Below are 23,594 nucleotides of genomic sequence, written 5' to 3'. Positions count from 1 at the left end.
ACACTTCAGGTGCAAACAGGCATATCCTTGCCTGGTAGGATATCATTGTTACATTCTGCTTGTAATTCATTAGCTAAAAATGGTTTTATTACACTAAGCATTCACAAGTGTTAATACAGTCATAGCATAAAACAGAAGAAATCCTGCTTAGAAACGTGTCATACTAAGTGTTATGGTGAAGGTGTGTCTGGCATTGTGTCATGTCACCATGTCTGGTGACAGTAAATCGAAATCAGCTGCCCATTCAGTCTGCAGCAGGAACAGGACCTTCTGTGACTGCATGAACCTCGATTAAATAAAGATGCTGAGTCCTTGTTAAACAAGGCTTGCTTTGCTGATGAAATCTGCTATGCAGCCTTTAACCTGATATTCCCCCCATTTAGTAGCTGCTCACGAATAAAGCTTTGAAGGTCCCTCGTCAAAATGGTGGGACTTCAGAAATCTGGGTGAAAACCCAACCGGTTTTGGCTGACGGAGCTTAATGCAGGAAGTCAGCAGTGTGAAAATGAACGGGCGCGTTGTTGTCTTTGCATGGCATGCACCTCTTGTTTAGGATGAGAGGTTACGTTTGGTTTCCAAATGGTAATCTCATCAGTGCACTGGGATTGTTGTTGGGAGAAGGTTAGGATACAGGAGAATTGTAAGAAATGCTGGGTGAAATAAATATTGTGCAGTTAATGCTAAGCAGTGTCAGTACAGACATGCTCATTCTGCTGGTTTGTGATTAAAATACGCAGAAATGACATTGTAGAGGCTTGTTAATATGTTAGACTTGGGAGTTAGAGTGGATCGTAGTCACAAGTGCACGTTGTGATCTTAACCTCTGGATGTTCCTTAATCAGCTGTATGAATATTGATGTCAGTTTTGTCGTCAACATACTTAATGTGAACTAGAAAACCTCCTTTAGAAAGGTGACTCCAGTGCTGGCATCTGTAAGATACAGTGCCATGGTATTTGCATCCAGCATGTCGTAGATCTCGATATAAGATGTATAAGTGCAGAAATTTCCTTTTAATACACTATGATATATTATGATGTATTGCATCATATATATTTTATATATATATGTATATGTATATAAATAATGTAATACATTGTAGAAATGTGGTTTGGGCCAGATACTTTGAGTAAAACTAATGCTGCTACTTCTTGAGGGATTTTTTTTCTTTTTTTCCATATAAATTTTATCCAACATAATTTTCTTTTTTTTTTTTTTTTTAATGGAGAAAATCTAATCAGAAACAGTGGAGTGGCTTACAGTAATGAATGTTGCCTCCTTGGATTTCTTTAATGAGTGAGTCCTAAAGATCAAGCAGTTGAATATTTTGCTGTTCTTTAGAGGCAGGGTTAAATAAGTTGCTATTCTGAGCTAACATAATGATTTACCTATTAAATAGAACTTGTAATAAGATCAGAAATATTGGTGAGAGTGTCCTCTTTGTAGCTGTTTAAGGATACTTCTAAAATTTAAATGACTGCACCTACTTAGTCCTCAGGTGTATTATTTTCTTTCTACAGAAAATATAAAGCCTTTCCTAAGTACTCACAGAGATTCTTTAGCATTCAGTTGATAGTTTGGCCACAAGAAGAGTGTACCAACTTGACTGTAGTTTGATGTAAAGAAGTACCATCTCGGCTATCTGACATACCACTTAAACCAAGTTGTGGGGTTAGGAACAGTCAAGTTCATGCCTCTGTTGTTTGAATTCTTAGGAGGCATCCGCAAGCCTCTTGCCTAAGGCTGAATGGCAGGCGCAGAGTGGGTCTGTAGATTCTGTTCCCCCCACTCAGCAGCCCATGTAGGCCCTAGAGGCCATTGCCACCTCAAGATGATTCATCTGTAGATCAGCAGCAGAACATATCTTCTGTCTTTGACAACATGTCTGAGCTATTTTAGGGGTATTGGAGCCCACAGAACCCGTGAAGAAATAAAAGCACTTCCTTCTGAGACTGTCAGACTCTGGAATGGGCTCCAAGAGGGACACAGGATTCAGTCATTGGTAGAACATAGGACACGGTGCCTTATCTTTTTGATAAGCCTTTCCTGCTGGAACACCGTAGTTTAAAAAGAAATGTGAATGTATGACAACACTATCCATAGACAGGAAAAGGTGAATATCTGGACGTTCTGTGTGTGGGAGCCTCTCTGCAAGCTCCAAAGGCACGATGCAAAAAGATTGTCAGTTAAAGTGTAAATGTGGAACACCACCTTAAGGATGTCATTTGTTCAGTTCCTGCTGCCATTTTTTTCTGTGTCGTCTTGTCCCAGTTTGCCAATTGTGATTATTGTGCTAGCCCCTTAGAGGAATAAAGAGGGTATTGCAGCTGTACAGTCAGTCACCAGCTGTATTAGAAGTAGGAAGAAAATGAATGACCTCTTGATGTTGAGGTAATGTCTGGGAAAATAATTCTTTCCAACTTTACCTAAGGAACCATATAAGTCTTTCGGCAATTTTCTAGTCTTCATAACTCCTTAACTCCTGATGGGTTAGTGCGATTAGGCTATCAGCTGTCTTTTTTTTTTTAATACCTTTCTTGATTTTGTTCATTTGTCTTTATATAGAAGAATTTTTACAGTCAACATGTATTTCTAGATGCTGTGTTAAAATTGCTGGCAGAGTCTATTATTCTATACAAACTGAACAATCTGGCCCCTTGTTTTATTTATAAAGGTTCAATGTATCTTTGCCTGCCTACATCAATCTGCAAGGGAGTGTCAGAAAGGCCCCGCATTCGCCGAGCCGTGAGTTATCGCTAACTTTTCAGATGTGTTAATGAATGTGGAACAAACGCAGTTGTGTTTAAAAAAAGAAAAAGGAAAAAAAAAAAGAAACAAATATGGATCCACCTCCGAAAAAGCAAAACAAAACTCAAAACTCTTTACTGCAGTAGCAGGCGTGATTATAAAGGGATTGCTTTAATTTTTTAGTAGTGTAAATAACAGTGAACGGTAAGCTTTACCTCTAGAAAACCTATTGTTGAACTGCTTTGAAGCTGTCTTCAGCCTGTGGATTACTGGGTTTAACTGTTGCATTCTGCAGGCATATTAAGGATGTGGTATTCTTGGAAATTTTTGTTTGCTTAATAATCTGAAACTTGGCCCATCTGAAAATGTTATATATTAGCATCCTATGCATAGAGCTGATATTTAAAAAATCCAATTACATAATTGTAAGAAAGGCTTGAATATGTATTTTTATTATGTTGTAATTACCTAAGTAATGAATTGGGCTTCTTGAATTGTATAATAGATTCAAAATTCTCAGCATTTCCAATCATGAAGCCATAAAAAAACTGCAAAATGTATCCGTACTCTCTAAAATACTTGATGAAATGGAAAAGGTTGCTATCTGAACTCATTACACATCTTTTTTCCCCCAGCAGCCCTTCTTGCTTCAGTAATTCACCAGTAGGTTTTCGATGATTAAAGATTTTAACAAGTTGTTAACTTTTATGTATAAATAGATAAATACTGAGAGAGATTAAGGTTTTATCATGCCTGTGTCTCAACAGCAAGAGAGCCATAGCAGCAATCTCTCTTCTGAATCTCAAAAAGTGACAATGACGTTACGACTCAAAGGAAAACCCATTCCCTCCCTCACCCCCAAAATACCAGCTGGTTACTTTGATCTGAAGACTTCAGGTCTTGCTCCCAGATGGGGTCATTTAAACTTTGAATTGGCCCTCAGTGTGTGGGCAGGTTGATGCTTCTGCTGATGCAGGAACTACAACCTGCCATGATGAAGATGCAATTAAGATGTTCCCATCCCAACAAACAGCATGTAGAAAAAATATGGTTTACGAGACGGTTATATACAAGCATCTGTAAAATAACTTTGCATGTAGGCTAAGTCCATATGTTTGACTGACTTTTTTCAGGTTTGTAAGCATTTAAATTCATTCTTCTGCCAACTCTTTATGCTACTCCCATCAGAAGTAAGAGGGTGCTTTGCTTCAAAGAGCAAAACAATAAAATGAGTATCAGGTGGGATTCAGTGAAGACTCACCGTGTTTCATTTTGTTTGAGGCTGCTTTTATTTGCTAATTGTTGCATACAAATACATCACTATTTCATGTAAAATCTGAATAGAGCATTATATAGCTCATTTAATAAATGCTGTTGTAGCAAAGTGTTTTTAAGCTAATATTCTCTTTCTGGTTTCAAGCACTTCTCACACTGCATTTTTGAAGGGGAAGTATGAAAGGATTTTTAAATAGCATTGTAGAGCATTAAAATATATATTTGGTTTTGGTTTTATTTGGCAAAGAAGCATACAGTGTTTTAAGTTCTAGTTTCCATAGGCCTTCACTGTGTGACAGGGTAGTGTTAAAGCTTTGCATGTAACTTGCATAACATATTTGGCTTCTCCAGATTTCTAACCTGGAATACGTTGATTTCTATATTGCAGGTGACACGACCCGCCAGCGAATCAAATTCAGTGATGACAGAGTGTGCAAGAGTCACCTTCTCAACTGCTGCCCTCATGATGTCCTCTCTGGAACTGTACGTAGCTAAGTACTGTTTTATTCAGATAGTAACAGAGAAATTGAATTACGCTTGTTCTTTGTAATATCTCTGTTAACATCATGTTTTTCAGCAAATATCTGTCTAGTGCTCTCAGATAGCATTTGCACCAACTTTTATGTAAAACAACATTACAAAGGCTTTTTTTGTTTTCTGTTCTCTACGCTAATCACTACATAGAAATTCATCATAGTTTGCTATAATGTATAAAGTGTAAAACACATGAAGTTACTCATTATGCTGTAGCAGTGTTTTTACACTGGTACTATTGTAACTAGCAGAAATACTCCTCTAAAATTCTATATAAACATGTAAATTATGAAGTTAATTTCCTAAAACTTCCTGTTGCACTGAGAAAGTATCCCACGCAAATACTTGTATAGGGAAAAGACATGATATTTCTTCAGCTATATTTTTGTGAAAGCAGTTGAAAGTTCAAATAATTATATTTCCAGCAGCTAAGTTGAATATAGAGACATAGCGTATGACATCCTGTTACTGTCCAATTTTTACAAATTCTACGGCAATTTGGAAAATCTCCATTTGTGGCATATTAATAAATTCATTTGCTTGATTTGGATTTTTGAGTACTCTATATCAGAAGCTCCTATGCCTGAATATAGCAAAGGGCTTTGGCACATGCCAGTAGCTTTTTCAGTACACTGGTGTTTTACTTTGTGGTACCTGATTAAGGTAGCTTACCCCTTGTGAAAGGAAGGTAAGTTGCATTGCATTGATTATGGAAAAAGGATGTACATATAGGCAGTTACCTTAAAATATGCATGGGGACTCATTATCTAACAATATATATTTTTTTCTTTGTGAAAATCCAATGGGGTTGCTTTGGGTCTTCCCCCTTTTTTGTAATGCTTAGCTAAGTTTGTTTTTCTACCATGGCTGTTACTAAATGTTGAAGAATTTTAACCTAATGCTCTGTGGTGGTAGAGGAATTAACAGTAGAGAGATGTAGTATGATGATAGACAGTCTCATATGTCTCCCATTCTTAATGTAGCACTTGAGTAGCTTTTCTCACTCACATTGGCATGTTTTCTTACCCCATGACAGAGGGGAAAGTAAGTACTAGAAGAACATGTCTTAAGGATTATTTGAGGCATTACTGGTTTTCTGTGCCTAATCCTTCCAAATGACTGACTTGATCGGAGCCTTTAATGAAATACAGAATGAAGTCCCTTTGCAAAATGAAAAACTGAAATATGTAGACTTGATAACTGGTTTACTTGTTATCTCTCCTTTAATGCTCTTCACAAGTAGCTGTGACTTTTACATTACCACAACACTTTTGGTTATTCAAAAGGCTTCAAACATTCATGCCCACACTAATTATGTTTTACTAATTTAGGCTCTTGTGCTGACGGAGCTACAGGTACAGCCCATCCTTCCCACCTCTGAAGAGTCCCTAGAAAAGCAGGCATAACTATAATTAAGTAACACATAAAGAAGCAAACTAAATACAAGAACTGAACTAGAGAATTCAGGATTTGCCTTAAAAAAGGCAGTGGGACAGAAAAGGCCTTCTTGTTGAGCTCTTTTATAAGTCCTGTAGCTTTCTAAATTATTTTTTCCCCATCCTTAAAGACATCTTTTTTTTTATAGCAGAGATCTGTTTTATACCAAAATTCAGGCTTCTTGAAGTGCATGAGATATTTGGTATTCAGTGAAGATAATTCATGCTAAAGATAGTGCATAGTAAGTGATAACAATTTGATGACAATGCTTTGTGTATCATTGCATGTGTGGTTTTATTGTTCAACTTACATATATGTTACTGTCCAAACAAAATGGGGAAAGGGAGAGAAGGTGTCTTCCCTATCTATTATGTTGTCCAGTGTTTTGGTGGTCTTGCAATGATCGGAAGAGCTTATGGCTGGGCGGAAAATAGGGGATGTAAATGTGTGCTGTAAAAACGTCTGAAGTCATAGTTCAGAATTCACAAGACAATACTGTTAAAAGGTTAATTAAAAAGCTTTTTATTGTGGTATAATCTGTATAAGCAAAGATTCCTAGAATGGCTGTCATTAGCAAGTAAGAGATGTTTATAATTATGAAAGCTATAAGTATCATGCAAAAATACCTCTTACGGTGCAAACCCAAGCTTTAGGTTGGGCCTGTCTACTGAATCTGTTAGTTCCTGCTGAAAGGTCTTTTCCATCTTCTGCTGGATTCTTCTGCTGCTGCTCTTGGAGTATTAAACTAAACAATTTATGCAGTGAATTTCCATAACTTACTTTCTTCCTCATGATGCAGTTAGTCATCAGACGACAAAACATGTTCCATGATGTAATTCTGGTTCCAGAAAAAGTGACTGACTTAATGCTTTAAGTGGGAGTAGTGGAAAGGGACTTCTAAGAGACAGGTTTTATATGACCCATTCAACGTTCTGCTGTTCACCTAGTTATGGGTCTGAGGAAATGGACCTTCTGTCTTAATAGCACAGCTCTTAAAAGGGCAAAAAACATGTAGTTTGTCTGAACAGTTTATTGTTGATCTAGAAAATAAATGTGGAGTTCTCTCCTAAGTTTCGATAGGAAAATTTTGATGCATCTTAGTGTTCAAGTGTAGGTGATGAGTATTGAGTGGCTTTTAGTTCAAAACCAGAATCTTACACTTCTCAAAAAAAGAAAAAAAAATCTCTTGAGCCATTTTATAAAGTTAAATCTCTTTGGTGACTGCATTATCAGTAAAATACCAGGCACGAATTGCCAGTTTTTTAACTGTCGTAAGATTATCTGCCTTCCTGTAAATTGCATTACTGTTCCCATTTGCAAAATGTAGATTTCTGTGCTACTCCAATCCACCCACTCTTTGAACAGCACTCAGGGAAGACATTCACAGATATGTGAGACAAATGAAATAACTGTAATGAGTAAGCTCTGTTACTTCAGTGTGTTCTTTTCCTTAATGACCAAATACCCAAAACTCCACCGAGGAAAAGAGTACTGATTTCCCTTGATAATAAAATCGTGTTCTCCAGGCTGCAGTATGTATCAACAACAGTAGTGCACGTATACTTTTCTTAGGAGGTGTTGTCCATATTTCTGCATGCATCATCTCTTCTTTCTCTAGATAAGTGTTGTCTCTTTATTTTTAAGAATACTGCATGAAATCTTCTGTTATTTCTGGACTTCTTAAGAACATTTGTAGTAGTTTATTTTCATCAAGCTTCTTTGATCACATTTGACTCTTGGTTAACATCAGAAACATTTCTGGAGAATTACTAAAGGTTTGAATTTTGACTTTTTACTAGGAGATTCCCAATGTCTACGTTGGCAGTAATGCCCAGATTCCTACTTCTTACGGCTTTCTTTTGCACTCTTCTGTCTTGCTTCCTTGGAGTAGCTTGTTATGGTAAAATTGTCATTAAGAGAAGCCTAAATATTTGACTTAGGCTGTAAAGACGTAAGAACTAACTGCATTTTGAAATTTGATTCCAGGTGCTTTGCCACCAGAACATTTCTTCTGTATCAGTTACCTTTTTCTTCCACCTTTATGGATAGACTTGTCTAGTTGTCTGCTGATGAGTTTAAGTGGCTACCTACTTAAGTCAGAAGGTTCTGTTTACATTGGTATTTCAAAGTATTTAATTTTTTTAGGGACATGTTTTTGTACTACTAGCTTTCTGGTTTTGTAGACTTGAAAACTCTAAGTCAAATAGTCAGAGGTATATCAATGTCCGCAGGGGGTGATTTTTGTCACTCCTTTGGGAGAGATGGAGAGGATGTTTGTTTTTCCTTTTCTCATCTGTTTCTAAGGACAGTAGAAGTGTTGGACTATGGAAGATATAGATAGAATAGTGAGTCCTAACAACAAAAATGTAAACGAAGAATACACTCATGGAGGTTGTTATAAGTTAAAATCATAGTTCTGAACATATTGTGCTCTGTGACTACTTGTATTTGAAGTTTGTGTGAGGCACATATTAAACTAGTCAGTAAGATCACTGAAATGGCTTTGTATTCAAGGTTGTAAAACTGTGTCTTTTTAGAACTTGCCTTTGACAATACTTCTCACTAAAGCTTCTGTTTTTAACTGAGTTTTTCATGTTTTGGTGTTCTGCTCTGTGAAGTTGATCACTGTCACTGGTTCACACGTGTAACTCAGTGGTTTAAGGGTTTGCTCATTCATTTCAATTGGAGAATTTTATGAAGATAGATTTACAAGTCTTTAAGTCCTAGCTACTCTTAGTCTTTTAGGACGCAGTAAATCATTACCACTAAATTTTAATTTCAATTTTTTGTCTTAAAGGTTTAACACTTCACCTTTTTATCCATAATAAATGATGACACTCAGGCTTGTGTTTTTTTCTTCAAACTGTTTTTTGAGTGACTTTCATCATCATTACAAAAATATTTTTTTATATCTATGTATATGTGTGTATTATGACATTAGGACGGAAGCTAGTAGGAATCGGATGACTCCCTTTTAATGATGTGAACCTCTTAAGCAACGTTCTTTGGATAGAAGCACTGCTGTCTTCTGCAAGTTTTACAAAATGGATAAGAAAGTGTTTTCTCTGTTTGTATGTTTCTAAAGGACTCACTAGTTGAGTACTAGTGAAAATGATAGTTTGGTAAGATTTAAGCCAAACGCCTTTAGTGAAGTTAAAAGTACTAATCTCCTAAATATTTACAGTATAGGTACCTGCTAGCTACCTTTGAAGAGTCCAAACAGATCAATGCTTTTGCAGTAATCTATCTTTCTTATTAACTTGATTGTATTTCCCTGTTGAAAAGAAAATGTAACAAATATTGTGTATGGTCTTGCAAACTGATTGAGAAACTTTTTTCCACAGGGAGGATGAACTTCATCTGTATTTGTATTTCTGTGCATTTGAGGAACGTTGCTTTTTGCATTTTGTTTATACAGACCTCATTATGCTGTCAGCACAGTCCTGCAGTTAAGTGTATCATTTGGTGCTCATGAATTTATTTCACTCAGCTCTTCAGGACTTGTGCTGACTAAAATGCTATTGATTGAGACCTTGGTTTAGCAACTTATCTTAATACATGATTAAAGTTAAGCTTATTAGGGGTGGAATTTGGCTCCAGATAAAGACATCTAAATTTAGGTTTCATCAGAGGAGCTAGGTGTCTTAGCTTGCATTGGATTCAGAAGGGATCTAGGCAGTGGAGCCTGGAGGAGAGGTTCAGTTCATCTCCACTGGGTGTTTCTCTCAAGATAGGCTAAATCCATCGAGGCTCACTGACTGTACTGTCTAGATGCCTTTTTACTGTGGAAGAGCAGTTTGGATAGTTCACACATCTGCAGATGGGTGCATTTAAGTATTTGCGTTTAGGTGTTGTAATGTGGAGTTGATTTCTTTGCCAGTAGTTCCATTGGCTCAGTGGAACTGCTTCCATGCTTAGAAGTTAGCTGTGTGGATGTGATTATATCCTGCAGTGTTGCAGAAAGTAGGCATTCTGCTGGAGGGTATCGGTGTTTCAGTTTAGGTCTAATGCGATCATGTGAATTGCTTTAGGCTTTGCAAATCAAATTAAGTTAGCCTTGAGTAAGCCACCTCAATTCATAGTCTTCAGCCCAGTGATGATGAATTTTGAAGTGCTCTGTTGTGACAGCAAGTTATCACATCAGTCCCTTCAGTCGTATTCTTAATTTCTTTGACCAGTGCCAGTAAAGTGAATTGAATGTATCACATTCTATTTTAATGGGCTTAATTTGTCTGGATGAAAGGTGTTTTTTGGTTAACTCTTCTATATGGTTATCTGACTTCAATGTTAATATATAATCAGTCTATAAAACAATGCTGTGGAAACACTAAAATATCTCCTTTACAAGTGAGGAATACTGCTGCTAGCTTTGTCTTTCAGTGAAGATCTATTCTAAATCATTGAGGTCTTCAGAAGTAAAAGGAGGATTAAAGGTAGAAAGGTCTTCAAAGTAGTATTATAGTTCTGAAGATACCTGGAATGTTCGGTGTTTGCTAAGGACTTTAATACCCAATAATTTACTATTTATCTGCCTTTTTTCAGCTCAGTATTTCTTTCCTAGTTGCGAAGTTTCCTAGTTCCTAGTTAACTTCAAAAGTTAACCTAGTTAGTGAAGTGTGAAGTCATGCATTGTCCCCAAACTACTTCTTATGAGCCTGTGGTGCTTTCAAGAAGGGACAGGATTTGTGGCAGGTCTGTAAATCTGTCAGAAACAAAACTGTTTCTGCAGATGAGAAGTGAATTCCATGATGAGGAAGATCTCAGCAAAGAATATCTGCATCTTTTTGACTGTAGCAAGGGTGTTCTTGTTCTGCCTTGACAAGGGTGTTCTTGATAGCTGCCCCGACAATTTGATAAAGGGAGAGATTTGGTTCCTCCAGACAACTTAATTTTTCCAATCATGTCATAATTTCATAAACAAAAAAAATTCTCTTGCTGAATGTAAGCTGCTTTGGTATGGATATCTTTTTAGCTAGGAAGAATTCTCTACGGAAACACTGTTAAAAGACTGTCATCTTTCAAAGCCTATCAAAGGTGCATGCTGTTTTTAGAAGCATTGATAGTATGTGCCACTATGTCACACTTGGTATCAACATCTGCATTTTAAGTAGCTTTGGCTTTTCTGTGCTCTTCTTGTAGTCCATGTTGTGTGCATTCAGTAATCTAATCTCTGATGTCAAAGGAACATGCAGTATTTGTAAAAGCACCAAAATGAGATTTTTCCTGTAGGTTGCTCAAGACCTGAAAAAGAAAACCTTAGTTTCATGTTTCCAGAAACAGCATCATATCTGATAGTTTAGTCTGATTCAGTTACTAATGTCAGCAACTTTGAGTGCATGGTGTTTTTTTTCAGTTGAGCTCTTCAGTTTCTGTGCTTCCTACATCCTGGACCACCTCTTCCTTGTCTGTTTATGGTGAACTTGGGTGATGATCTTTTTCTACGCCCGATTTGATTGATGCAGAGCTAAGCATCAGCAGTAAGCCAGCTTTTTTCTGTATTAACACCAAAGGCATTCTGTCCGTCGTTCATGGATGGAACAACAAAAATGATTTCTGAATCATTTCAGTACGAGGTTTGTTGGGATGAAAGATGAGTTGTCTAAATCTCAGCTCTGGGAAATCTTTAATTGTTCATCTAACAGTGGTTAAAAGAAGAAGAAATTGTTACAGCAAATGATTATCAAGTTAAGTAGCAGGCAGTTGTTTTTTAAGCAAAGCTCTGCAAAAGCAAATGACTACTGATACCCCTATGCAGTTGCCTGGACTATTTTCTAGACTAAAATTAAGCAATAGCTTTTGCTTGTAATAAATCCCCACATACCTGGAGAATCTTTTTCTGGTTTTGTCTTAAGTAAAAATGCATATCTGCAAAAAGCCCTAAAGTATATATGGCTTCATGTATTCAATAAACTTTAGTTCTGTCTAGTCTGGGGGCTTTGTTGTTCGTCCCTTTCTTTGTTTGCTTTGCTCATTGGGACTCCTGTAAATCACTTTAAGTAGCATAAGTTTGTCTGAAAATCATTGTGTCAGCAATGAAAGACAAAGTTTATGTGCATTCTTTTTAAGTAGCTCAGTGTCTGAACATTAGGCTGTCTTAAAGCCACCTTCTGTTTCAAATACCGTTGATCTTAAATGGCTGGCTACCAGTGCATGTTCTTTGCCTCTGGGGAAGGGCATGGCTTGGCACCAAATTGCAACATGGACATGTGGAAAATTAAAATAGTCTTACTGTATCTTCTGGCCATTTCCATCAGCTGTCCATCTACTTTGCAGATAGCCATATGAGCCAAACTACATTATGAGCTTCTCTGTGGCTATCAAGGTTCTTGGGCAATCCCGATCCAGAGTAGACTTTTGACAGTAATAAATCATCCCCAAGAGGAATCCTCTTTGCCAAATATTCCTTTCCGTATACCAGCAGAAGTGCTTTTTAGCCTGATTTTTTATTGTAATGTACAAACTGGGATAAGTTTTTAAACTTTGTCTCTCAAAACTTCGTTTTGCTGATAGAGTTTTTAAGACAGACATTTAGTAGTAATACTTCTGTTAAGATACTTTCAAAGGGTTAGTCAAGACTAGTACAAAGTGCGCGAAGGAGTGATTCCAACAATGACATACAATTTCTTCAGCAGCAAAGCCAATGAAAAGGAGGCTGTTTCTGTTGTATGTACTTCTTGTTGTTCCCTGTCTGTTAGCCATGCTAGTATTTGTATGACTGCTTCAAGCTGGATCAGAGAGGGAGAAGGGATCCAATGCTTCTTTTCTTCTAACTGGGACACTGTCTAACAATAACAAGTCCTACATCACCTCTCCTCCACCCCCCCAAAAATTGCAGCTAATATTACTGAAGTTATTCAAGAGTTTGTGAAGTGTAATCTAGGTACTGTTAAGAGATCCCAGCTGCTCAAGACCACTATTACACTTCCCCCTACATAATGTCAGCATGTCTGTTTGTATAGCTGCCTAACAAATTGGATAAAGATATGCTGCTGAAAAATTGCCTCTGTTTTTGGCTTGCTAAGCTACATTTTACCCAGTCAGTACCCTGATGGTGTTCAGTTGTACAGGCACATGTGGTAGCATAGGGAGGCACAGCATAGTGATAAAGGGAGAGAAGAATTTTTTTCAGCAGAAACGCTGGCTCAAAGTAATTTCCATCCTCTTGAGCTATGGATTTACAAGTTAGACTAAAAAGAAATCAGAAAATAGACTGATTTGAAGAGGTCAAATCCATTCTGAATTGTAAAGTCAACATGTATGTCATGTAAAGTCAACAAGTATGTCATGGTAGTGTCACGTGAATTCTTGTTTTTTAGGGTGTGATGGAAGAACTTACATTTCATGTACTTACTCTATATGTAGCTTTCATATTGAAATCACATTTTTTTTGATGGTGTGATGAATATGTTTCAGGCTTTTTGTCTTTGTGTACAGATTTCTTAGTGTCAGTAGCTTCATCTATGCATTTGAGAGTGGTGTGTTTGATGTAAAACAGGATTGGCCTCGAGTTTTACAATTCAACCTTAAATAACATATATGAGTGCAAGTGATGAAATAGCATAAAGACAAGCTTTTCCCAATTTTAGGAGTATTCTTGGGCGTCTTAATTTTTAGATAGTTATAAAATGTTCTTTCATACTGCTTTCCTGATAGTGAAATACTTTTCTGAAAGAATGCAGTAATGTTAGCACCTAATGACTTGGAAATTTGATATATCACTCAGCTTCTATGTCTTCCAGGTTTTGCATCACTTAACAAAATTGCTGAGGTTCTGTGTAGTTATGAAGGAAAGAGCTAATCTTTTTCTTTCCTGTTGAAATTAGGTGTTCAGATATCAGGTGACTTCCAACAGTTTCCAAGTTAACACTCATCTTTTTTTATGAAAAAACACAAATTACCAATTATGTTAGTTTTGGTTCTAAAACAGTTACTGAACTACAACAGTAAGAGCTTTTTCTACTAGAGTTCAACTTCTGTTGTGTTTTTAATGCTAAGAAAGGATTAGTTCTTCTGAAGTGAGCAGTGCACAGAACTAACTGAAACTGTATTGTTTTTAAGTGAAGCAAATAGTAATCACTTTCAGTGATTATACATTCTCTACAAAGTCACATGTTGATTTATCTTGTTTTTTTTTCTAATTTTATTTCCATTATGAATTGATTTTTGTCATGTGCATATTACTTTCTCTTGATCACCAAACAAACTTGCAGGAAACAATTTTGATTTCATCAAAATTCCTTTTGCTGTGCAAGCAGCAAACTTCAGTTTGAAAAAAGTACCTGTTATACCTGGTAAAATCCTGGGCGCTCTTCTCAGCAGCATTCTATGTGAGATTAGAGGCTAATTATGTAATCTACTTTAGTTTGTTGTTCTCGCCTTTCCTTTGGATAGATTTGATTTTTGGCTACCTTTATGTGCTTTGAGAATGATTTTTAAGCAGCACTTACAGTGATGATGTGGTTGCAACTATTTCAGATGATTGTTACAGCAAGAACATGGAGTGTACAGATAGATCAGATCAAGCATTTGACCATTTAATTGCCAATTATTTTCAGGGATCTTGGTTCTCCTAAACTGTTTTAATTCAATACAGGATGTTCCACTTCAGTCCCTTTTATTTTCCTGAAAGTTAAAAAAAAAAAAAAATAATAATAAAAAAATAAAACAAGCAAACAAAAAAACTAACACAAACAAACAAAAAAACTCTTGCAGGACAATAATGATACTCTGTAATGCAAACAGCCATCATCATAGAATAAGCTTTCCATTCTGTCTACATATTTTTTTATCATTCATACATCTTTATTAAAGATCTGGGATTGTCTTGCAGCTTTTTAAAACTGTCCTTTTATTCCCATATAGGAGATGATTTGCTTTGGAATATTTGACTATTAAAGGAAATCGTGCTTGCTTTGTTCCTTGTAACTCTTTTGAAAAATTATATTACTTTCCCTCTGTCTCTTTTCAGAGAATGGACCTTGGAGAATGTCTGAAGGTGCATGACCTGGCATTAAGGGCAGACTATGAAATAGCATCCAAAGATCAAGATTTCTTCTTTGAGCTTGATGTATGTATCTTGTCTTGGTGGAGAGAAAGCATAACTTGTGTGCCTAGAAGGATAAACTGAGCAACAAAAGTTAAGCTTTGGTGCACAAAGAAGGAGAACTTACGTAAAGTAGCTTTATAAGTGGAGGCAGAGAAATCCCTCCACAGTTATGGGAACGTTTACATGCCTCTTCATGATTATACGCGAGTATTATGTTTGTATTGGTAGTCATTCCTAGGTAGAACAGTTAATATCCTTTCACAAAAATAATTATCATAAACCTGTATGCTGTCTTAGTGGTAACAATTATCAAGCAAATGTCATGAATGCTTTGAAGAGAGGCTTAAATTCTCTATTTGTTAATAAAAATGTCGTTTTCTCTTGGGAATAACAAATTACATGCTATGTCTCAGTACACCATAGTTTGAGTAATACAGTTCCAAACTCCCAGCTAGGAAGTCTGTCCTCAGTGCAGATAAAAAAAAAATTGGGGTGGTTGTTGATTGGGGGGCATGGTGTTATTTATATGATGTTATTAATATGATTAATATTAATATGGTGTTATTAATATGATTAATAGCTTAAAAAACAAGGGGAAAAATGTTACAGTATTGCATGTATTGGCAGGATGAGGTGAACCTAACTATCCTTTGAAGAATTTTAATACATGTTATAAATGCTTACTGCTTTTACAGGAATAAGACTTAAGACAGATTCATTTCCAAGTTTCTGAAGATACTTAAGAATTTTGACAGTGTGCAGACTTGTTTTTAAAATGTTAGTGTATATTAATATATGCGATTATATACCATAAACAGCTAGGTTTTTGTTTTACAAAGGTTTCACTAAGAAAAACTCTGAAAGGTTAGCCTTAAACTAGGAAATTAAGGGTAATGAAATAGTCATGTTCTTTACAATGTTGATTGATGTTCTTGTTGATGTTTTAGGCAATGGACCACCTGCAGTCATTTATTGCAGACTGTGACAGGAGAACAGAAGTGGCTAAGAAAAGATTAGCAGAAACCCAAGAAGAGATCAGTGCTGAAGTTGCAGCTAAAGTAAGCGTGTAAAACTAATTGCTGAAGGGTTTTTTGGTGGCCTGTTTTTTTAAGGAACCAAATTTAGACTTTGGCAGACTATCCCATCTGAGAATTCATGCTGATTAAGGATAAAAATAAGTTCTATAATAAACACGTAAAAAGCAAAAAAAGATGCCTCAAACCTGTTTCTAAAGCAGGGGGAGGAGGAGGCATGGAAGAGACCTCTTTGATATTCTTGAGCTCAGACAACTTCAATCTCTGTGACACGATGCCACACAAATGTTAGTAATTTTTGTACTTTTTGATCAAAAAAAATCATTTTTTCTGCAAATACATGCACAAGCCAGGAAGAATGGTTGTATGAATACTAATTTTGCAAGACAGCAGTGTGAATTATTTGAAATCTCTGAACAAAATCGTTCTCTGGAGTTGCTACATAGTCTTGGTAACCCAGCCTTTCTATGTGTGTTTTGACATGAGGCAATTCTGTTTCCCTTTCAATGAGGAGGTTACCTATGCATGCTTCCTTTAATTTCACCCTACAGATTTTGCGTATTAGTATTACGCAATACTAATTAGTATTTAGTATTAGTTAGATTCTTTTCCATAATTAACTTAAAAGCATTTCCTGCATTGAGCCTTTTCTCTTTTAAGGCTGAACGAGTTCATGAATTGAATGAAGAAATTGGGAAACTACTGGCCAAAGTAGAACAGCTGGGAGCTGATGGAAATGTGGAAGAATCTCAAAAAGTAATGGATGAAGTGGAGAAGGCCCGGGTAAAGAAGAGAGAAGCTGAAGTAAGTTGATTGTGTAAGGTTTGGGGGATAAAGAGGGCAGTATCCCAAATTAAATTGGTCAGTAACTGTGTAGTGCAAGATGCCTTAGCTACTGGCACTTCCTTAGCTAACTGCTTTATATGAACCAAGGAATTTGCTTTGTGGCATCCTGTTTGGGAAAAGTTTCTGCCTTTTAAATATACTCCTTTACTATTAAATTATACTAATTTCCACTGATGATGTGTTTACCTTAGTTTAGCTGTACTGGCTGGTAACATCTGTGGACATGACAGTCATGTCTGTGTGTGTTGGACTTGCTCATCTCATTGGGTCTCGCGACTCTTGCCGTGGTAACCCCACTGTACATTGGGGTGTGCTGGTGTGTGGCTCATATTGGAAAGCTTCAGTAAGGGGAGCCATTTCAGACCCTGCTAAGTTTGTTTTCATTGAAAGATAGTCGATGCCTTGTGTATCAGGCAAGTCAAAGTAGTCTTTGTAGTAATGTTCGGGTGGCAAATCTCGTCAAGAGCTTTTTCTATCATATTTCACCAAGATACTTGAATTCATAGAAACAAACATCTGCGGTTGCTTTAATGGTACCAGAGGGGTAGCTGGCAGTCTTGCTTGTCTGTCATCTGAGTGTAGGTAAATTTTGCTTAGATTACTTGATGTTTAATTAGAATCTAAAATGCAGGTAGATTTCTCTTGTTTTAAACTGCGTTCACAAAGAAAACATACAATATTTTCATAATGTTAACATATAGTAATTTTTGTGTTAACATGTATTCCGTATGTTATCTATGAAAGTTACTCATTGTTCTAAGCAGTATAATCTGAAATAAAGATAATAATTGCTCCACTTTGTTTAATTTGCAAAACCATTTGGTAATGTCCTGTTCTTACTATATCCAATTTTCAAAATGAGGAACCTGCACTTCATCTTAATGAGACAGTTAATTTATGAATGGTGTGAATTAACTAAAGGGTGTGCTAATTTGTTTTGAATTCTGTCATAAAAAATAATATACTCTTGGTAAAAAATAATTTTTGTATTTGTGTGCATTGAGAAGTAAGACTAACAAGTTTGCTTTTTCTAGGAGGTATACAGAAATTCTATGCCTGCCTCTAGCTTTCAGCAGCAGAAGCTACGGGTTTGTGAAGTGTGTTCGGCCTACCTTGGTCTTCATGACAATGACCGACGTCTCGCTGATCACTTTGGAGGAAAACTACATTTAGGATTTATTGAAATAAGAGAGAAGCTTGAGGAACTCAGGGTAAATCATTTCTCTGTTTCGTGTGTGTGCCTGTTCTCCTACTTAATATGGTAGTCTTAATGGAATCTCTGGCTGTGTGATTTTTTTTCATGTTACCTTTTGAGATATTTCATTAGTCTATAAACACTGAACATGTTAATCTCTTACCAATTACCTAGATAATTTGATAAGATGGCCTCACTTGGACTAGTTGTGTTAAAACACCTGTTCATAGTAATGCATCTTGGGAACAAAGAGTGCAATTCCACTTATCAAAGGGAGAACTGCATTCTGAATTAGTGTTGTTGGAAGTGTCTGTGTCTTGGAAGACTTGGGAGATAGACAAATGAACTTTACCTTACTCCGGTTTATTGGATGAAAGTAATAATGAGACTCTTGAAAGTACAAGAACATGTGACCCTAAGGGAGTGATATTTTATCCCTTAATTAGGGATAAAATGTTAATAGGGCTGTTGTTGATATGCTGTGCTCAGTTTTGGTACCAGTAAAGAGCACGTACATAAAGAGGACAGTAATTCATAGCAAAGGATTTCAGAAAGATCTACAGAAATGTTTGGAGCTTCAACAGCCTGCTGTATGGTAAAAGACTACAGAAACTTGTTTATTTTATCCAGACATATTACTTCATAGGCACCAACAATGTTTTTTTTTTTAAGTGGTTATCACAGCTTTTAAGCTTGACTAACAATAGGTGACATGAGTTCCAACAACTTAAGGCTGTAGCTATCCAAAGTCAAAATAGAAAAAGGTGTGTATCTTGAAGTGAGGCTAACTATTAAAATAATTGTTACAGGGAGGTTGCATGTTCTCCATAGCTTAAAGTTTTGAATCCAGTTGGAATATTTTCTTAAACAATGCTACCTTGACCAGAAATCACATGCTTGAAGAAAGACTTACTGGAATTATATTCCAGACTTTTGGTATCCAAGAGGATGGATTTGGACGCTTATGCCATTTATGATCTTAATATGCAGATTCTGGACTTCAAGGCTCAATTAAGCATGTTGCTATAGAAATCATTACAGAGAATCGCTAAGTGAATTGAAGCCCTAAAGCAAGGAATGTTGCTGCTGAATTTGAGTGAATTGGCTTGGTTTTCATAATATTCCAGCTGTCTTGCATGGATACTGTGACTTACCCTTCGGAAAGCTCAACTCTTTCTATTAACTATATTGGCAATTTAGGCTCCTAAATACAGTTGTTATAATTCAAGCCTTAGATACCTAGAGGAGATGATGTGTGTTTCCTCTTATACCTACATGAAATTATGCAGGTTCACTTGAAGAAGAAACCTTGCTTGTAGTTAAACTACTGATACTGTGCAAGGAAGTAGAGAGATAATTTGACATAAAGGGGCTAATTAACTGATTATTTACAACCTTTGGAAAAAATATGCATGGATAATTGTCACATTCCCAAAGCATCAATAAAATAGTCTTTTGAAGTACTTCTCCTAACAAAAAAGAAAACAATAATTATCCCCTCCTTCCTCAGAGCTCTCCTCAGAGATCTAATCAAGATGCTGCTGGGGCAATTCCACATCTCAGAAGAAGGTCTTTACAAAGAGTTGAATTTCTTTCATCATGTCCAGAAGGTGGCGAGACTTGGGTTTGGCCAGATCTCCAGTTGTGAGTTCCATATCTGAGGGCCCTCTACTGAGCGTGCCTTGTCCCCAGTAGTAGTGAGTTCAACCTGGGGGCTGTCAGCTGAAGCATCCTTTCTAATTCTATGTGTACTGTTCACAACACAGAAACAAGTAGCCTCAAAACTAGGTATCAGCCCAACCAAGTCCATTAAGACTAAGAGTTCCTTTATTTCAAAGGATAGCTGAGGGAGTTAATGAAATTCCTAACTATCCCTGTTCTAATTCCCTTCTACCCTTCCCCAGTAGCCAAAATATGATAGGTTTGGCATGGAAGCTTTCACATTAAGACATGACTTACTGCTCTGAATTCCCCTTCATGAAAAAACTTAGTTTACATCTTTCAGGTCTTGGTGTAACACCCACGTATTTGCTGCAGCTCTTCTGCAATAACTTGTGTTTCTTGAAAAAAATACATATATATATATATATACTGAGGAAGAGAGAGGGAGAAATATACACAAGGGAAAGAACTGAATATTAACTGTCTAGATTATTTTTATAGCTTTTACACCTTCATTTGAGAAATTTTGAAGTGTAACTTAATGAATACGTTCCTTTTCTTTTAGAGGATTGTGGCTGATAAACAGGAAAAACGAAACCAGGAGCGCCTGAAACGTAGAGAGGAGAGGGAAAGAGAAGAAAGGGAGAAACTGAGAAGGTAGGGATCTACTTGATTGCATTTACATAATGTCCTATATAAGTTTAATAGAAAAACTGCAGTATACTTCATGAACGTTTGTTTTTTATAAATCTGCAGAATCATGAGTTTCCCTTCCTTGGAAACTTAAAAGTATTGAAAGAGTTAAGCATTGAATTCACTTAAAACCTAAATTATTTTTATAGAAAGCCTTTTCTTTAAAATCTACAAATACCAGTGTCTCTACACACTTGAACAAAACTTGAACAAATGCTTTTTACATGCGATATGTTTCTCAGGTATGTACCTTGTTTTGAGATCTGACAGGTGTTAACGTTTTTCCTTATTGGGAATAGTTGAATAGTATTGACTTAAGCAAAGTAATTTGCTGTTTTTGTATGAAATAGACTGTTGTTTCCAGGGTTTGTGAGGGTAGGGTTGAATGGGACCTGAACTGCAGTTCTCTTGACATACTGTCTTCAGAAGCTAATAATGAATATTTTGAAATCTGTTGCAGTCTGATAGTGTGTCTTACAAGAAATAAGGGAGTACTGGCTCTATTTAACAGTAAGCTTTTCTTATTGAAGGGGTGTGAATTAAAAAGTGGAGTAGATATCCTACCGTTAATCCCCCCCAGACGCACACACATGCGCGCACACACACAAAAGCACAAAACAGAGTTGTTGGGGGATCTATTTCCTGATAAATGTGTTGCAAAGATGTTAACTTGAAATAAAAGGCCTTTAAATTTTTTGTTAGTAAAATGAGAAATACAGTAAAGGCTCAACTAGTCTGGCTTATTACTAAACTGTACTTTATATTTGGTAATGAGACTCTGTAAGAAAAATTGATTTATCATTTTCCATTTGTTTCAGGTCAAGATCCCACAGCAAACATACCAAAAGGTATACAAATCTGCAAACGAGAAATACCACCAGTGATGCCAGCCTTTCACAAGCTGGAACGTTATAAATTTGTCTAGCCTTATTAATTTGAGATGTTCTTCACAGAAAAAGCATCCTGTTACATAGTCATCTCTGTGTGCTTATACAGCATTTAGCATTTCCTGTTGAGCTGTCTGTCTATTTTGTGGCTACTACAATGCAACGTTTTGTCCCTGATAACATTTGGAACGCAGAGAATTACTTTCTTCAAAACAGATGCTTGTGTTCAATACCTTTTGGTGAAAACCTGTGTTCTTAAAGCACAAAGTGCTATGTTAACTCCTATTTATATTGCCAGTTTTCTTCTTACCCTACAGTTGAAAGTCACCAGTGAGATAATACTGCAAGGTGATTTAAAAAAGAAAGAAAATCAAGAATTTATATGGTGTTTAGAACCTTCCAGGCTATTTTTATTGCAGTAGCTGTGGGGAAAGAGTATAGTCCTAAGTTCTGGGAACATCATAATTACACAGCTTCTGCCAGATGATCCCTGTCACTGCATCACAAAATTGTCCTGATAAATGCAAGATTTTAAAACAAAACAAATATTTTTCCTTTCCGAAGCCTGACTTGGCTATGCTGTAACCATAAGTATAATCATAAATCAACTGTAAAATTGTCTGATTTAGTAAAAAAAAAAAAAAAAAAAAAAAAAGTTTGTAGCACGTCAAATGTTGTTCTCCCCTCTTTGTTTGCCTGTGATAGGGCAGTGCAGTAGGTCTGAACACTGCAGGTTATTCTCTGTACAAATTTGCTTATGCATAGTGTGTGTAATATTCAAAGTACACTGATAGAGTAGCTAGGTGAATGCAGTGTCTTAATTCCTTTCTGTTTTAGATCTAGGTCCCGAGATCGCCGCAGACATCGGTCTCGCTCAGCCTCCCGGGAACGAAAGAGGAGAACTCGCTCCAAGTCCCGTGAGAAACGCCATCGCCACAGGTCTCGCTCTAACAGCCGCAGCCGGAGTCGCAGCCATCACAGAAGCAGGCATAGTTCCAGGGAGAGAAGCCGAGAACGCAGCTCCAAAAAGAGGTAAATACTGGTCTGGAAACAAATGGCTTTTCCTACGCTTATGGTCAGATGTTTTTTTTTTGCGCTAAATGAAGTTTACATTAAATACTTAATAATTTATACTTATTTTGAGACTGTCTCAGATTTTGGTTATACCCTTTGTATATTCCATTTGTATATTTATGATTTAATATATAGTAGTGATTTTTTTTGTTTAAAAATAAAGTAATAGGTCTGTGTATTACTTCTGTTGTGAAGGAGTGATCCAGGGTATTGCTGTCAAGCTAATAAATCTACACTGCAGGAAAGCTGGTAGTGAAGTGAAATAATTGATCTCCATTTGAACTTAGGGATATAAGCAGTTCTGTTATCCATTTAGTTTTCCCTTTGGGCTCTTATTCCCAGTGGTGGAACCCATCTGTTGTGTACTGTGCTAGACAAAGACAAGTTTATACGTGCCATTAAATAAAGTTGTTGTATCAAATATGAAGATACTGCTTTGCGAGGAAAGTGGCTTGATCCCTTGTTGAAAGAATTACTGCAAAGAGCAGTCTGGGGCAGCTGCTTTTGAATGACTTGATTGCTGTCTTCTCCCGAGGGTTGCTGGCTTATTTTAGATGAGTGAGGTAAGCATAATTTAGAGTGTTAGAATTGCAAAACAAGGCTTCTGGTAGGGAGGCCTGCTCATAACCAGGATTCCGTTCTTGTAAAGGTCAGCCACTGAGACAGGTATTTGAGTGCAGTGTAGTAGACAGGGTGCCTAGTCTTAAAACCTTGACAGATTGTTGGCTTAATAGAAAAGAGATCTAGTTTGAAATGTCCATACATGCAGGTTTTAGAATTCAAATGATTTAGTAGTTTTACCTCCAAGGATGGAGAAGTATTTGCTGAATTTATTCGAGTGCACTCTCTGCCCTAAAGGTGAGTTTTCTTCTTTCTGGATTAGGTGACTCTAGTCCCACTGTGCTCTGTTAAGAGAGCATAGAAGACAGAGTTGGTCCAAGCCTTTTGTTTCCTTCTTTTTGTGGCATATGAATAAAACATAAATGTTCAGCACTCTAGTTGATATAATCAGTGGTATTTAAAATTCTTCAGGATGTTCTTCAGTGTCCTAAAGTTAACATTTCGCACTCAGCAATTTCCGCCTTCGTTTTAGCCTGTCATCATGGTTATCTTCGAGACTGCCATTTCAAGGTGGTCACAATGGCAGATTAGCAAATCTTCGCT

The 23,594-nt window shown here is 36.6% G+C and overlaps 1 protein-coding gene across 4 annotated transcripts in view; it reads left to right on the top strand.

Annotated features, from left to right (window-relative positions):
• The window catches only part of LUC7L2 (LUC7 like 2, pre-mRNA splicing factor), a 33,597-nt gene that overhangs the window by 5,326 nt on the left and 4,677 nt on the right, over positions 1 to 23,594 (top strand). The window contains exons 1-10 of one of the 4 annotated variants that reach the window (XM_035544133.2): positions 1,249 to 1,295; positions 2,674 to 2,744; positions 4,411 to 4,505; positions 14,962 to 15,060; positions 15,987 to 16,097; positions 16,734 to 16,877; positions 17,954 to 18,130; positions 20,342 to 20,433; positions 21,288 to 21,317; positions 22,194 to 22,388. In XM_035544133.2, coding sequence (XP_035400026.1) covers positions 1,264 to 1,295; positions 2,674 to 2,744; positions 4,411 to 4,505; positions 14,962 to 15,060; positions 15,987 to 16,097; positions 16,734 to 16,877; positions 17,954 to 18,130; positions 20,342 to 20,433; positions 21,288 to 21,317; positions 22,194 to 22,388 — 1,046 coding nt within the window. In that variant the 5' untranslated portion in view covers positions 1,249 to 1,263. Of the gene's footprint in view, positions 1 to 1,248; positions 1,296 to 2,673; positions 2,745 to 4,410; positions 4,506 to 14,961; positions 15,061 to 15,986; positions 16,098 to 16,733; positions 16,878 to 17,953; positions 18,131 to 20,341; positions 20,434 to 21,287; positions 21,318 to 22,193; positions 22,389 to 23,594 lie in introns of those variants that run through there. The other 3 variants (XM_035544134.2, XM_035544135.2, XM_035544136.2) reach the window with 3 other exon arrangements.

The sequence above is a fragment of the Cygnus atratus genome, chromosome 1 (genome assembly GCF_013377495.2).
Source record: "Cygnus atratus isolate AKBS03 ecotype Queensland, Australia chromosome 1, CAtr_DNAZoo_HiC_assembly, whole genome shotgun sequence".
NCBI classification, from domain to species: domain Eukaryota; kingdom Metazoa; phylum Chordata; class Aves; order Anseriformes; family Anatidae; genus Cygnus; species Cygnus atratus.
The sequence above is the reverse complement of the archived record's forward strand: the minus strand, read 5'-3'. Positions and strand labels throughout refer to the sequence as shown.